The 13,969-nt window shown below is 43.4% G+C and overlaps 1 protein-coding gene across 1 annotated transcript; it reads right to left on the reverse strand.

The window, feature by feature from the left end:
• Positions 1–1,560: 1,560 nt before the first annotated feature.
• psmd3 (proteasome 26S subunit, non-ATPase 3) lies at positions 1,561–12,831 on the reverse strand. Its single transcript, XM_034539149.1, has 12 exons — positions 12,524–12,831; positions 8,095–8,285; positions 7,080–7,220; positions 6,753–6,889; positions 6,482–6,672; positions 3,788–3,891; positions 3,004–3,118; positions 2,773–2,892; positions 2,580–2,683; positions 2,106–2,261; positions 1,905–1,955; positions 1,561–1,768 (listed from the first exon to the last, which is right to left on the reverse strand). Exons 1-12 carry the CDS (start codon positions 12,729–12,731, stop codon positions 1,691–1,693), a joined length of 1,596 nt encoding a protein of 531 aa, XP_034395040.1. The 5' UTR covers positions 12,732–12,831; the 3' UTR covers positions 1,561–1,690.
• Between the last annotated feature and the right edge of the window lie 1,138 nt (positions 12,832–13,969).

The raw sequence follows: 13,969 nt of genomic DNA on the forward strand, positions 1-13,969 counted from the left end.
AATGTCTTAAAGACATAAAAACATGGATGACCTGCAACTTCCTGATGTTAAACTCAGACAAAACTGAAGTTATTTTACTGGCCCTGAACACCTCAGAGATCAATTATCTGGTGATGTGGTTTCTGTAGATGGCATTTCCCTGGCATCCAACACCACTGTAAAGAATCTCTAGTTATCTTTGACCCAGACTTGTCCTTTAACTCCCACGTTAAGCAAATCTCAAGGATTGCATTTTTTCATCTACGTAACATTTAAAAAATCAGACACATCTTGTCTCAAAAAGATGCAGAAAAGCTGGTTCACGCGTTTGTTACTTCCAGACTAGATTACTGCAACTCCTTATTATCAGGCTGCTCTAATAAGTCTCTTAAATCCCTCCAGTTGATCCAGAATGCTGCAGCTCGTGTACTCACAAAAACTAAGAAAAGAGATCACATGACTCCTGTATTAGCTGCTCTGCACTGGCTCCCTGTAAAATCAAGAATCACATTTAAAATTCTTCTCCTCACCTACAAAGCCTTGATTGGTGATGCACCATCATATCTTAAGGAGCTTGTAGTACCATATTGCCCCACTAGAGAGCTGATCACTAAATGCGGGGCTACTTGTGGTTCCTAGAGTCCTAAAAAGTAGGATGGGAGCCAGAGCCTTCAGTTATCAAGCTCCTCTTTTATGGAACCAGCTTCCACTTTCAGTCCTGGAGGCAGACACAGTCACCTCATTCAAGAATAGACTTAAGACTTTCCTCTTTAATAGTCCTTATAGTTAGGGCTGAATCAGGTTTGCCCTGGTCCAGCCCCTTGATATGCTGCTATAGGCTTATAGGCTGCTGGGGGATGTTTTAGGATACACTGAGCACCTCTCTCCTCTTCGCTCTCTCCTTATGGATGAATTTACATCTCTCCATTGCACCTTATTAACTCTGCTTCCTCCCCGGAGTCTTTATATATAACTGAAGGCTCTGTTATATACACACACACACACATACATACATATATATATATATATATATATATATATATATATACACATATACATACATATGTATATAAATATATATATGTGTGTAGTCTGCTGAAGCATCATTCACAGATTATAAGGCCATATTTTCATTTGCACATTTAATTTTATATACGGTTCATGCCACATTATTTATTTATCAAAATTAAATATCTCCGTTTTTTTTAGTTCCTCCTTTTGTTCTCTAGTAAAATGTATTTAGTTTTTTTGTTAATTTTTGTGTTCTTATTCTGAATTATGACGTCAACTTCTTCATATATTTTTCTTCATATTTTCTTTTTATTGAAGAAATTGTACTTGCTTGATTCTTGTTGTTCTGAGTTTGGACTCATGGTTTAATGCACTTATTGTAAGTCGCTTTGGATAAAAGCGTCAGCTAAATGACATGTAATGTAATGTAATAATGTACTATTTGTGTCATATGATCTGGTATTAGTTTCCTGAGCTCTGATTGGTCCGTCAGAAGAGATACCATGGCGATCCACCGGCTAAGACCGTGTGTGACTACATTACCCAGAAAACCACAGGAGCAAACACATGTAAACAAACCAAAAGTGTATTTTATTTGTTCAGAGGTTACAGCAGGAAAACAACTCCAGGGAGGAGGAAGAGAGGGGGATTGAGGGTAATAACATCACTGTGCACGCGCACAGGGAGTCAGCAGAGAGGATCATGGGAAGCTGTCATCGTCATCCTCTGCCATTTCTTTGGCAAACTCCAGATCCTGCTGCTCACGCTCCCGACGCTCCTACACACACACACAAAATCAACACTGAATTGTGTATATGTTACCTCTCTGTGTGTGTGTTAGCCCTGTGCATGTATGTGTATATGTGTGTATATGTATATATATATATGTGTGTGTGTGTGTATGTGTGTTTTACCTCTGCTGACTCCAGGTCTTTGTTATAAGCTTTAGGAGGAAACCTCATGGCCTGCAGGAAGAGACAGTTATAAACCTCTATAAACAGCTATTAACTGTTATAAACCACTATAAACAGCTATTAACTGTTATAAACAGCTATTAACGTTATAAACAGATAAACAAGACCAAGCAACAACAAAGTTCTACAGGTGTGTCTCACCTTGACAGACATGTTGTGGATGTCCAGGCAAAAGGAGATTCTCTGGTGGAACGCCAGTTGAGGTTCTCTGGTTCCGTAGATGTCCATCGTCTCTTTTGATTGGACGAAGCCTTTTTCATGGTTGATGCTCGCCTCGATTACGCCGTCACGAATTGCCTGGACGCACACGCGCGCGCGCGCGCACACACACACACACACACACACACACACACACACACACACACACACACACACACACACACACACACACACACACACACACACACACACACACACACACACACACACACACACACACACACACACACACACACACACACACACACACACACACACACACACACACACACACACACACACTTAATTCTCAACGTAGCCCCCTGAAAACCGTTTCCCTAGTTTTCTGCAGCGTGACGATGACGAAGGTCAGACCGAGTTTGTCCTTAAACGCGATTGTGAGTGTTTCCACGTTACCTTGGCGACAATGAACTCTGCGTCCTCTGGACTGTCGAGCTGCAGCTTCTGAGCGATGTCGGCCAGAGAGATGCGAGAGTACGACAGGCTGATCATACGCACACCTGCATGCACACACACACACAGTTAATCACAAAAAGTCCATCAGATGACATCATGCTGTGATGTCACAGGTGTCCACTGATTGGCTCACCGGTCTTGATGACGTTGTGTCTCAGGCGGATGATGAGCGTGTACGTCCCGTCGGTCTGAAACTTCTCCCCAAACTGCTCCAACACAATGTTGAACTTGGACAGGTTACCTGCTCTTACCGCTGCACACACACATAGTAAACACACACACACAGATGATAAAAGAGGATATAAACACTGTCACACTGAAGGGAACAGGACTGAAGGGAACCCATCAGAGGGCAACAACTGACCCTGAGTCAGCAGGAAGTACGGCATCAGGGACCTCTTCAGTGACGGCTGTCTGAACTGAAGTCTGTCAGGAATCTCTCCCAGCAGCAACTCCACCACGATCAGCAGCTTGTGGACCTGATCACAAATCAATATGTCTATAATCACGCACAGGACTCAACACATTACATGTGTCATAACACGTGTAACAACATCCATGTGTCATAACATACATATGGATGCATGTTATGACACTGAGCACCTATCTCCTCTTCTCTCTCTCCTTATGGATGAATTTACATCTCTCCATTGCACCTTATTAACTCTGCTTCCTTCCCGGAGTCGTTGTGACTTCACGTCTCATAGGGTCCATTGGACCTGGAGGTGTCTGATGCTGGTGAGCCGGCCTCCCATTGGCCCTGCTGATGCCCCGCCCCCCCTCCTCTCTACCTCCTTCTGTTTCATGGATTGGAGTTCCATTCATACATTGTCATATTCATGTAATGTGTTTATGTAACTCTGTAACTCTGTTCATTCTGTACACATGACATCTATTCTTCTGTCCATCCGGGGAGAGGGATCCTCCTCTGTTGCTCTCCTGAAGGTTTCTTCCCTTTTTTCCCTGTCAAAGGTTATTTTTGGGGAGTTTTTCCTGATCCGATGAGAGGTCAAAGGTCAGGGATGTTGTATGTGTACAGATTGTAAAGCCCTCTGAGGGGAGTTTGTGATTTGTGATATTGGGCTATACAAAATAAACTGAATTGAATTGAGCATGTGTAATAACTTGTGCATCAGTGTGTAACGGACCGTCTGTTTGAACCCCACAGCGGTGTGTTGAGGAGCTTTCCTCAGAGCGTTGGTCAGAGTCCTGCGAGCCTCAGAGTACTCCAACTGGATCGCCTTGATACGACCTGCAGGTCACATGACACACAGATGACTTCACCTGTGTAGTACAGGTATCAGTCTCACCTGTGTAGTACAGGTATCAGTCTCACCTGTGTAGTACAGGTATCTGTAGTACAGGTATCAGTCTCACCTGTGTAGTACAGGTATCTGTAGTACAGGTATCAGTCTCACCTGTGTAGTACAGGTGTCTGTAGTACAGGCATCAGTCTCACCTGTGTAGTACAGGTATCTGTAGTACAGGTATCAGTCTCACCTGTGTAGTACAGGTATCTGTAGTACAGGTATCAGTCTCACCTGTGTAGTACAGGTATCTGTAGTACAGGTATCAGTCTCACCTGTGTAGTACAAGCATCAGTCTCACCTGTGTAGTACAGGTATCTGTAGTACAGGTATCAGTCTCACCTGTGTAGTACAGGTGTCTGCAGTACAGGTATCAGTCTCACCTGTGTAGTACAGGTATCTGTAGTACAGGCATCAGTCTCACCTGTGTAGTACAGGTATCAGTCTCACCTGTGTAGTACAGGTATCAGTCTCACCTGTGTAGTACAGGTATCTGTAGTACAGGCATCAGTCTCACCTGTGTAGTACAGGTATGAGTCTCACCTGTGTAGTACAGGTATCAGTCTCACCTGTGTAGTACAGGTATCAGTCTCACCTGTGTAGTACAGGTATCTGTAGTACAGGCATCAGTCTCACCTGTGTAGTACAGGTATCTGTAGAACAGGTATCAGTCTCACCTGTGTAGTACAGGCATCAGTCTCACCTGTGTAGTACAGGTATCTGTAGTACAGGTATCAGTCTCACCTGTGTAGTACAGGTATCTGTAGTACAGGCATCAGTCTCACCTGTGTAGTACAGGTATCTGTAGTACAGGTATCAGTCTCACCTGTGTAGTACAGGTATCTGTAGTACAGGTATGAGTCTCACCTGTGTAGTACAGGTATCAGTCTCACCTGTGTAGTACAGGTATCTGTAGAACAGGTATCAGTCTCACCTGTGTAGTACAGGCATCAGTCTCACCTGTGTAGTACAGGTATCTGTAGTACAGGTATCAGTCTCACCTGTGTAGTACAGGTATCTGTAGTACAGGCATCAGTCTCACCTGTGTAGTACAGGCATCAGTCTCACCTGTGTAGTACAGGCATCAGTCTCACCTGTGTAGTACAGGTATCAGTCTCACCTGTGTAGTACAGGTATCTGTAGTACAGGCATCAGTCTCACCTGTGTAGTACAGGTATCTGTAGTACAGGCATCAGTCTCACCTGTGTAGTACAGGTATCTGTAGTACAGGCATCAGTCTCACCTGTGTAATACAGGTATCTGTAGTACAGGTATCAGTCTCACCTGTGTAGTACAGGTATCTGTAGTACAGGTATCAGTCTCACCTGTGTAGTACAGGTATCAGTCTCACCTGTGTAGTACAGGTATCAGTCTCACCTGTGTAGTACAGGCATCAGTCTCACCTGTGTAGTACAGGTATCAGTCTCACCTGTGTAGTACAGGTATCAGTCTCACCTGTGTAGTACAGGTATCTGTAGTACAGGCATCAGTCTCACCTGTGTAGTACAGGCATCAGTCTCACCTGTGTAGTACAGGTATCTGTAGTACAGGTATCAGTCTCACCTGTGTAGTACAGGTATCTGTAGTACAGGTATCAGTCTCACCTGTGTAGTACAGGTATATGTAGTACAGGCATCAGTCTCACCTGTGTAGTACAGGCATCAGTCTCACCTGTGTAGTACAGGTATCTGTAGTACAGGTATCAGTCTCACCTGTGTAGTACAGGTATCTGTAGTACAGGCATCAGTCTCACCTGTGTAGTACAGGCATCAGTCTCACCTGTGTAGTACAGGTATCAGTCTCACCTGTGTAGTACAGGTATCTGTAGTACAGGTATCAGTCTCACCTGTGTAGTACAGGTATCTGTAGTACAGGCATCAGTCTCACCTGTGTAGTACAGGTATCAGTCTCACCTGTGTAGTACAGGCATCAGTCTCACCTGTGTAGTACAGGCATCAGTCTCACCTGTGTAGTACAGGTATCTGTAGTGCAGGCATCAGTCTCACCTGTGTAGTACAGGTATCTGTAGTACAGGTATCAGTCTCACCTGTGTAGTACAGGTATCAGTCTCACCTGTGTAGTACAGGTATCTGTAGTACAGGTATCAGTCTCACCTGTGTAGTACAGGTATCTGTAGTACAGGTATCAGTCTCACCTGTGTAGTACAGGTATCTGTAGTACAGGCATCAGTCTCACCTGTGTAGTACAGGCATCAGTCTCACCTGTGTAGTACAGGTATCAGTCTCACCTGTGTAGTACAGGTATCTGTAGTACAGGTATCAGTCTCACCTGTGTAGTACAGGTATCTGTAGTACAGGTATCAGTCTCACCTGTGTAGTACAGGTATCTGTAGTACAGGCATCAGTCTCACCTGTGTAGTACAGGTATCTGTAGTACAGGTATCAGTCTCACCTGTGTAGTACAGGTATCTGTAGTACAGGTATCAGTCTCACCTGTGTAGTACAGGTATCTGTAGTACAGGTATCAGTCTCACCTGTGTAGTACAGGTATCTGTAGTGCAGGCATCAGTCTCACCTGTGTAGTACAGGTATCTGGCCCACTCGTTGTTGTTGGCAAGTTCAGGGAACACCGACTTGGACACCAGCTTCTCGGCCTGGTCGTACAGGTTGAAGTGCAGATAGTTCCTGAGCAGCAGGTTGAGGAGCACCGCCTGACCGTCAGCGTCGTGACGCAGAGTCGCCGTACGAAGACGGGTGTGGAGGAAACTGGAGATAAAAGAAATAAGCTGTGCGTGTGCGTGTGCGTGTGTGTGTGTGTGTGTGTGTGTGTGTGTGTGTGTGTGTACCTGCGCATGGTGTCAAACTGCTTGAGGAACTCGTACACTCTGGCGTGGTAATAATAACACTTCGCAGCAACCAGATCCAGAGCTCTGCGGTTCTTAGACCCGATCTTCTGCAGCAGGTCGTCTGACACCTTCTGAGCCTGAAACACACGTCACCGTCATCACCTGGAGCTGAAATGAATCTGTAGCATCTAATAACTTACATGAACTCTCATATTTTCCTTTTTTCTGCTCATGAAAACAGCTGATTTATTAATGATCTGACTGACTAATAAATCAGCCAGTCAGACAGACAGGCAGGCAGAGACACAGACAGACAGGCAGAAAGACCTCAGTGTATCTCTTGTTGTTGGTCAGATGAACCACCAGCAGCAGCTGCAGATAAGCCTCCACCTCCGGCAGCAGAGGAGACGACGCTGCTTTCCCCGTCCTGGGCCGGAACTGGACATCTCCGTTCATCATCTCCATCGGCTGGTGGAGACAGGCAGCAGGTATCAATACTGATCACATGACTCCTGTGTTTAATCATCTCATTGTTTTTAACTTAATTCTATGAAATCTGGATGGAGTTTGGTTCAAGACTGTTTGATGTTTTGATTAGAAACAAGACTTCAAAAGGATTCCTCATAAGTGTAATGGTCACAGTCTGGTTAAAGGTCTTTAGAAGGTAATGGTCACCGTCTGGTTAAAGGTATTTAGAAGGTAATGGTCACCGTCTGGTTAAAGGTATTTAGAAGGTAATGGTCACCGTCTGGTTAAAGGTATTTAGAAGGTAATGGTCACCGTCTGGTTAAAGGTATTTAGAAGGTAATGGTCACCGTCTGGTTAAAGGTATTTAGAAGGTAATGGTCACCGTCTGGTTAAAGGTATTTAGAAGGTAATGGTCACCGTCTGGTTAAAGGTATTTAGAAGGTAATGGTCACCGTCTGGTTAAAGGTATTTAGAAGGTAATGGTCACAGCCTGGTTAAAGGTCTTTAGAAGGGTCACAGCCTGGTTAAAGGTCTTTAGAAGGTAACGGTCACAGCCTGGTTAAAGGTCTTTAGAAGGGTCACAGCCTGGTTAAAGGTCTTTAGAAGGTAACGGTCACAGCCTGGTTAAAGGTCTTTAGAAGGGTCACAGCCTGGTTAAAGGTCTTTAGAAGGGTCACAGCCTGGTTAAAGGTCTTTAGAAGGTAACGGTCACAGCCTGGTTAAAGGTCTTTAGAAGGGTCACAGCCTGGTTAAAGGTCTTTAGAAGGTAACGGTCACAGCCTGGTTAAAGGTCTTTAGAAGGGTCACAGCCTGGTTAAAGGTCTTTAGAAGGGTCACAGCCTGGTTAAAGGTCTTTAGAAGGTAATGGTATGACCTCGTCCAGGAAGCCCAGCAGGAAGTCCCTGGTGGTGATGTTGTTGGTGAAGAAGCCAAACACAGCTTTGTGGAGCACGTTGGTGTTCAGGCGACGGCTGGTGGATGGCAGCGCTCTCAGAGCTCGCAGGACGAACCTCGGCTCCTTCCCCGACACCGCCTTCTCGATCTGCTTCACATGCTCCTTAATGTCTGGGGGGGGGGGGTAGCATTTTAACATTTTAACTTCTTTGAGCTTCAGTTTGAGTTTAAGGTCACAAACACAGAAACTTGCATTTATATCAGAATCTGGGTTCAGTCACACCTGGACCTGGTCTGATGGATCTGGTTTGATGGACAATAGTGAATGTAAATAATTATTAGGGTCCTCGTGACGACATCGTCGTAGAGGAACCTATTGTATTTCATGGAATTGATCTTATTTTTTTCTCTAAGGAATGTTGCCCTTTTGTGGCCTTTATCATATCTCAAATGTTCTTAAATTTCACATGCATATCAGGACTGGCGAAAAACATGACATTTTGGCAAACTCGCATTTTTATATCGCGAAATGTCTCTATAGCGCCCCCTTGAGGCAGAAAGCCTGCGGTTTTTGCTAACAATGTCCGATTGACTTGAAATTTGGTACACATGTCCACTTGGACCTCCTCTTGAAGTTTGTTAAAAAAACACGTTTTTTCCATTTTCTCCTAAACGCTGGTTCCCATTGATACGAAAATGTATATGGTTCATCATTGGTTCAATGTCATCAAAAGCTTGTTGATATCTCATTGCGTTCAGAAGATATGGGCCAACTAACTTTTAAGGGGTGCGGCCTCATATTTAAAAGACAAATAACTTCCAAATGACTTGGCCTATCCATACCAAATCGCTAGCATATGTCCACATTGAGTCCCTTAACGTTCCCTATTTTTTTCATAATATTTGAAGATTAGGGGGCGCTGCAGTCAATCGCTCAATATCGCCATTTTTTGCGTTTTTTTTCCACTTTTTTGGGTGTTGTAAAACTGCGAACTCCTCCTAGAGCTTAAACCCGATTAATTACAAAATCGGGCAGTGTGTTCTAGAGACCTTAGCCATGAAAAGTTATAAAAGGATTTTAAAAATTCAAAACTATGTGCGTAGGGTTCTATTTCAAAGAACCGCCATTCACCATGAAAATGTAAGTTGTTTTAACTCGGCCATACATGATCTAATCTGCTCCATATTTCTCATATTTCTGACATACTGACCCTGTAGACATCCATATGATAATTTTGCATTCTAGTCATAGCGCCACCTAGTGGCACATTTTTAACCTTTTCTTCACGTTTTGGGGAGTTGTAAAACAGCGAACTCCTCCAAGAGATTAAACCTGATTCATTCCAAAGTCGGGCAGTTAGTAGTGAAAAGTTATCAAAGGATTTAAAAAATATAAAACTTTGTTTTAAACGGCAAAGAACACCATTCACCATAAAAATGTAAGTTGTTTTAATACATTATGTAATCTGCTCCATATTTCTCATATGTCATGACACACTGACCCTGAAGACATCCATATGATAATTTTGCATTCTAGTCATAGCGCCACCTAGTGGCAACAGTAGGTTACATGTTTTCTACTCTTTTACCCTTCTCCTCACAGATTAATCAGATCCCTCTCAGAATGTTTTTAGAATAGACTTAAGACCTTGATAATGCTTCACTGTGAAGATTGTATGGACTCGTTGAAGGGCGGTGAGGTCTGATCCTTCGCCGTGACCGAATAAACCAATGTAACATGCTCCAAACGTAACTAAGCTTAGCACACACATTTAAAGTCAAAGATGTAGTTACCTGATACGATTTTAATGCTTCAGAATGGCAATATGGCTCGATAGCGCCCCCTACAAACATTAATTTAAGCAGCCCCGGTGCTACGCTTCACCTACATTAATGAAACTTGGTAGGCATATGTAAAACATGTCAACTGAAAAGAAGGTCTCTTGGAACCATGCTCTAAACGGTACCGGAAGTCAGTTTGTGTGATTTCTTTATTATTTTTTGTGTATTTCTTACCACTATACGTTACTAAACTCCTGATGAAGGCCATTGATCAGATCCCCTTTAAATGTATTATGTTGATGCATGTTGTCTCGGGCCATACGGTGGATACAGCAAGTGGTGGACTGTTTGCAGTACAGTATAATTTCCAGCTTTGCTCCGTGCAGGAAAACACGGCTAACTCGCAGACGCTCACTCCGACGGTCGCAGACATTCCCGGACAACACCAGGACATGGTCTAACCTCACACCCAGGACATGGTCTAACCTCACACCCAGGACATGGTCTAACCTCACATCCAGGACATGGTCTAACCTCACACCAGGACATGGTCTAACCTCACACCCAGGACATGGTCTAACCTCACACCCAGGACATGGTCTAACCTCACACCCAGGACATGGTCTAACCTCACACCAGGACATGGTCTAACCTCACACCCAGGACATGGTCTAACCTCACATCCAGGACATGGTCTAACCTCACACCAGGACATGGTCTAACCTCACATCCAGGACATGGTCTAACCTCACATCCAGGACATGGTCTAACCTCACATCCAGGACATGGTCTAACCTCACATCCAGGACATGGTCTAACCTCACACCAGGACATGGTCTAACCTCACATCCAGGACATGGTCTAACCTCACACCCAGGACATGGTCTAACCTCACACCCAGGACATGGTCTAACCTCACACCCAGGACATGGTCTAACCTCACACCCAGGACATGGTCTAACCTCACACCCAGGACATGGTCTAACCTCACACCAGGACATGGTCTAACCTCACATCCAGGACATGGTCTAACCTCACACCCAGGACATGGTCTAACCTCACACCCAGGACATGGTCTAACCTCACACCCAGGACATGGTCTAACCTCACACCCAGGACATGGTCTAACCTCACACCAGGACATGGTCTAACCTCACACCAGGACATGGTCTAACCTCACACCCAGGACATGGTCTAACCTCACACCCAGGACATGGTCTAACCTCACACCCAGGACATGGTCTAACCGTACACCCAGGACATGGTCTAACCTCACACCCAGGACATGGTCTAACTTCACATCCAGGACATGGTCTAACCTCACACCCAGGACATGGTCTAACCTCACACCCAGGACATGGTCTAACCTCACACCCAGGACATGGTCTAACCTCACACCCAGGACATGGTCTAACCTCACATCCAGGACATGGTCTAACCTCACACCCAGGACATGGTCTAACTTCACATCCAGGACATGGTCTAACCTCACACCCCAGCACGTTCACTCCGCTCGGCTTCGGCCAATCGGCTTGTAGCTCCGTCACTTCGAGCTAAACACTCAACATAATCAAGACTGTTTGCTGTGCTGGCTCCTGATTGGATGAACAAGCTCCTCAGTGACATCAGGAGCAGAAAGTCTCTACATCTTCCACCGGGAACTAAAAACACATATTTTCCAACTATACATTGAATAAAGAAAGTAGAACTTGGACGGCTCTTACTGATTTCTTGAAGAAACGTTACTTTCTTGATGGTACTCATGGTTGAATTCACTTATTGTAAGTCGCTTTGGATAAATGGGTCAGCTAAATGACATGTAATATAATGTTTGAGTCTAGAGTAACTAGATGTTTATTAGATGGTAATTAGCTGTTTACTAGATAACTAGCTGTATACTAAAAGATAACTTGTTGTTTACTAGATGATAACTAGCTGTTTATTAGATGTTTACTAGATGATAACTAGCTGTATACTAGATGATAATTAGTTGTTTACTAGATTATAACTAGCTGTTTATTAGCTAACTAGATGATAACTAGCTGCTTATTATATGTTCACTAGCTGTTTACTAGATAACTAGCTGTTTGTTAGATGTTTACTAAAGTTAGATGATAACTAGCTGTTTACTAGATGATAACTAGCTGTTTGTTAGATGTTTACTAACGTTAGATGATAACTAGCTGTTACTAGATGATAACTAGCTGTTTACTAGATGATAACTAACTGTTTGTTAGATGTTTACTAGATGATAACTAGCTGTTTAATGATGTTTACTAGATGATAACTAGCTGTTTGTTAGATGTTTACTAGATGATAACTAGCTGTTTAATGATGTTTACTAGATGATAACTAGCTGTTTGTTAGATGTTTACTAGATGATAACTAGCTGTTTGTTAGATGTTTACTAACGTTATATGATAACTAGCTGTTTATTAGATGATAATTAGCTGTTTACTATATGATAACTAGATATTTACTAGAGAACTATTCAGTTCCATCACATCGTTTGTTAGCCGCTGATGCTAACATGCTAACTGTTTGGACCTCCAGTCCCGGGCTATACGGGACTGTACGGGACTGTGCCGGACTGTCCCGGTTGTTTTACCGGGAGGTTAAGTCCTTACCGTCCAGGGTCAGGCTGTCTAGCTCTTTGGGCTTAGCCGCGTTAGCCGCCTCCTCCTCCGGCATCTCCACGTCGTGCGGCTCCGGGCCCGGGTCTTTCGGGTCCTTCTGATCCTTCTGGTCTTTCGGGTCCTTCGGCTTCTCGGCTTTGGAGTCCCGGTCCCGGCCTCCCGCCTTGTCTCCCCGCCGCTTAGCCGCCGTCTCCTTCATGCTGTTCGGCAGAAAAACAGCTCACAATCCGCAGAAACTAAAGAGCTCCGTCTGGTTCGCTACGATGACTGGCAACTCCTGAGAGGCGCAAAGCATTGTGGGATACTTCAGACAGTAAAGGAAGATGGCAGAAACAGGGAATCGATAACAGAGAGATCGATACTGTCCTTTTCGGAAACCCGTTCAGTTTGATAAATATTGTAAATAACTCACTTTAAACAAACTATTAATCATATTTATTCATAAAGCGTATTCATATAAACGTCACGTTGAACACGTGAGACCTGTAGACCGAAACTATCAATAAAAAAGCGTGATGATTAAAACAATATAAAGTATTATTAATTGTGTATATTATAATTATAACTAACTAACTTAATGTAATTCAATTAAGTTATAAGTGTAATAATAATAATAATAATAATAAACATTTTAATTTAAATTATAATAATAATATTAGTACTGTGACGACATGACGTTTTACAGGAAGTCACTTGACTGTCTATAATCACTTTACTATGTCTATTTGACTGATTTAATGGGTTTATGAAGACATATCACAATAACATTTTCGGAAAACTAAAAACCCTTTCAATTTTGTTGAATTACCAAACTAAGAAATAAATGACACAACACAGAGAAACACCAATGACTAGAATCCATAAAATAAATATGCAAACTGCTAATAACTGCTGTTTCAGTACAGCTCCTGTAACACAGGGAAGATTCATTTGTTTTTATCTTTTGGGGGTAAATCTCCTCCCCTTGCTTATTATATATATCATTAAATGTCTATTGTGTAAATAAAGAGAGACACCAACAAACATTACATTAGTCCTCGCAGGATGGTGGCCGGTACAGTATAACAATATAATTGTTTTCCAGGTTGGATGTGAAAGACTAAGAACAAGGCTTTCAGATGAGTTGTAGTTTAGTTTAGGTTTAGGATTCATTAATAGGCTTGAGTCAAAGATGGCTGCTACTCCACCTCCTCGGCCGGTGCCTCGAGGAATGTGAGTATTAATATGACTTGGAGGAGTTGATTCATTTAGGCTGACATATTCTTCATGACTCAGCCAGGTTTCAGTAAGAGTTAAGGTTAAGGGTGGGTAACTGCTCCAATGGAAGTGCAGAGAAGGGTGGAAGACTACAACTCTGCTTCTGCTTCCTGATCTGAACTCTGGGACATGGATTAAGTCTGTTAATCAACTTGGCCATGAAGAAGAAGAGGAAGATGA

Source organism: Cyclopterus lumpus, chromosome 8 (assembly GCF_009769545.1).
Source record: "Cyclopterus lumpus isolate fCycLum1 chromosome 8, fCycLum1.pri, whole genome shotgun sequence".
Taxonomy (NCBI): Eukaryota; Metazoa; Chordata; class Actinopteri; order Perciformes; family Cyclopteridae; genus Cyclopterus; species Cyclopterus lumpus.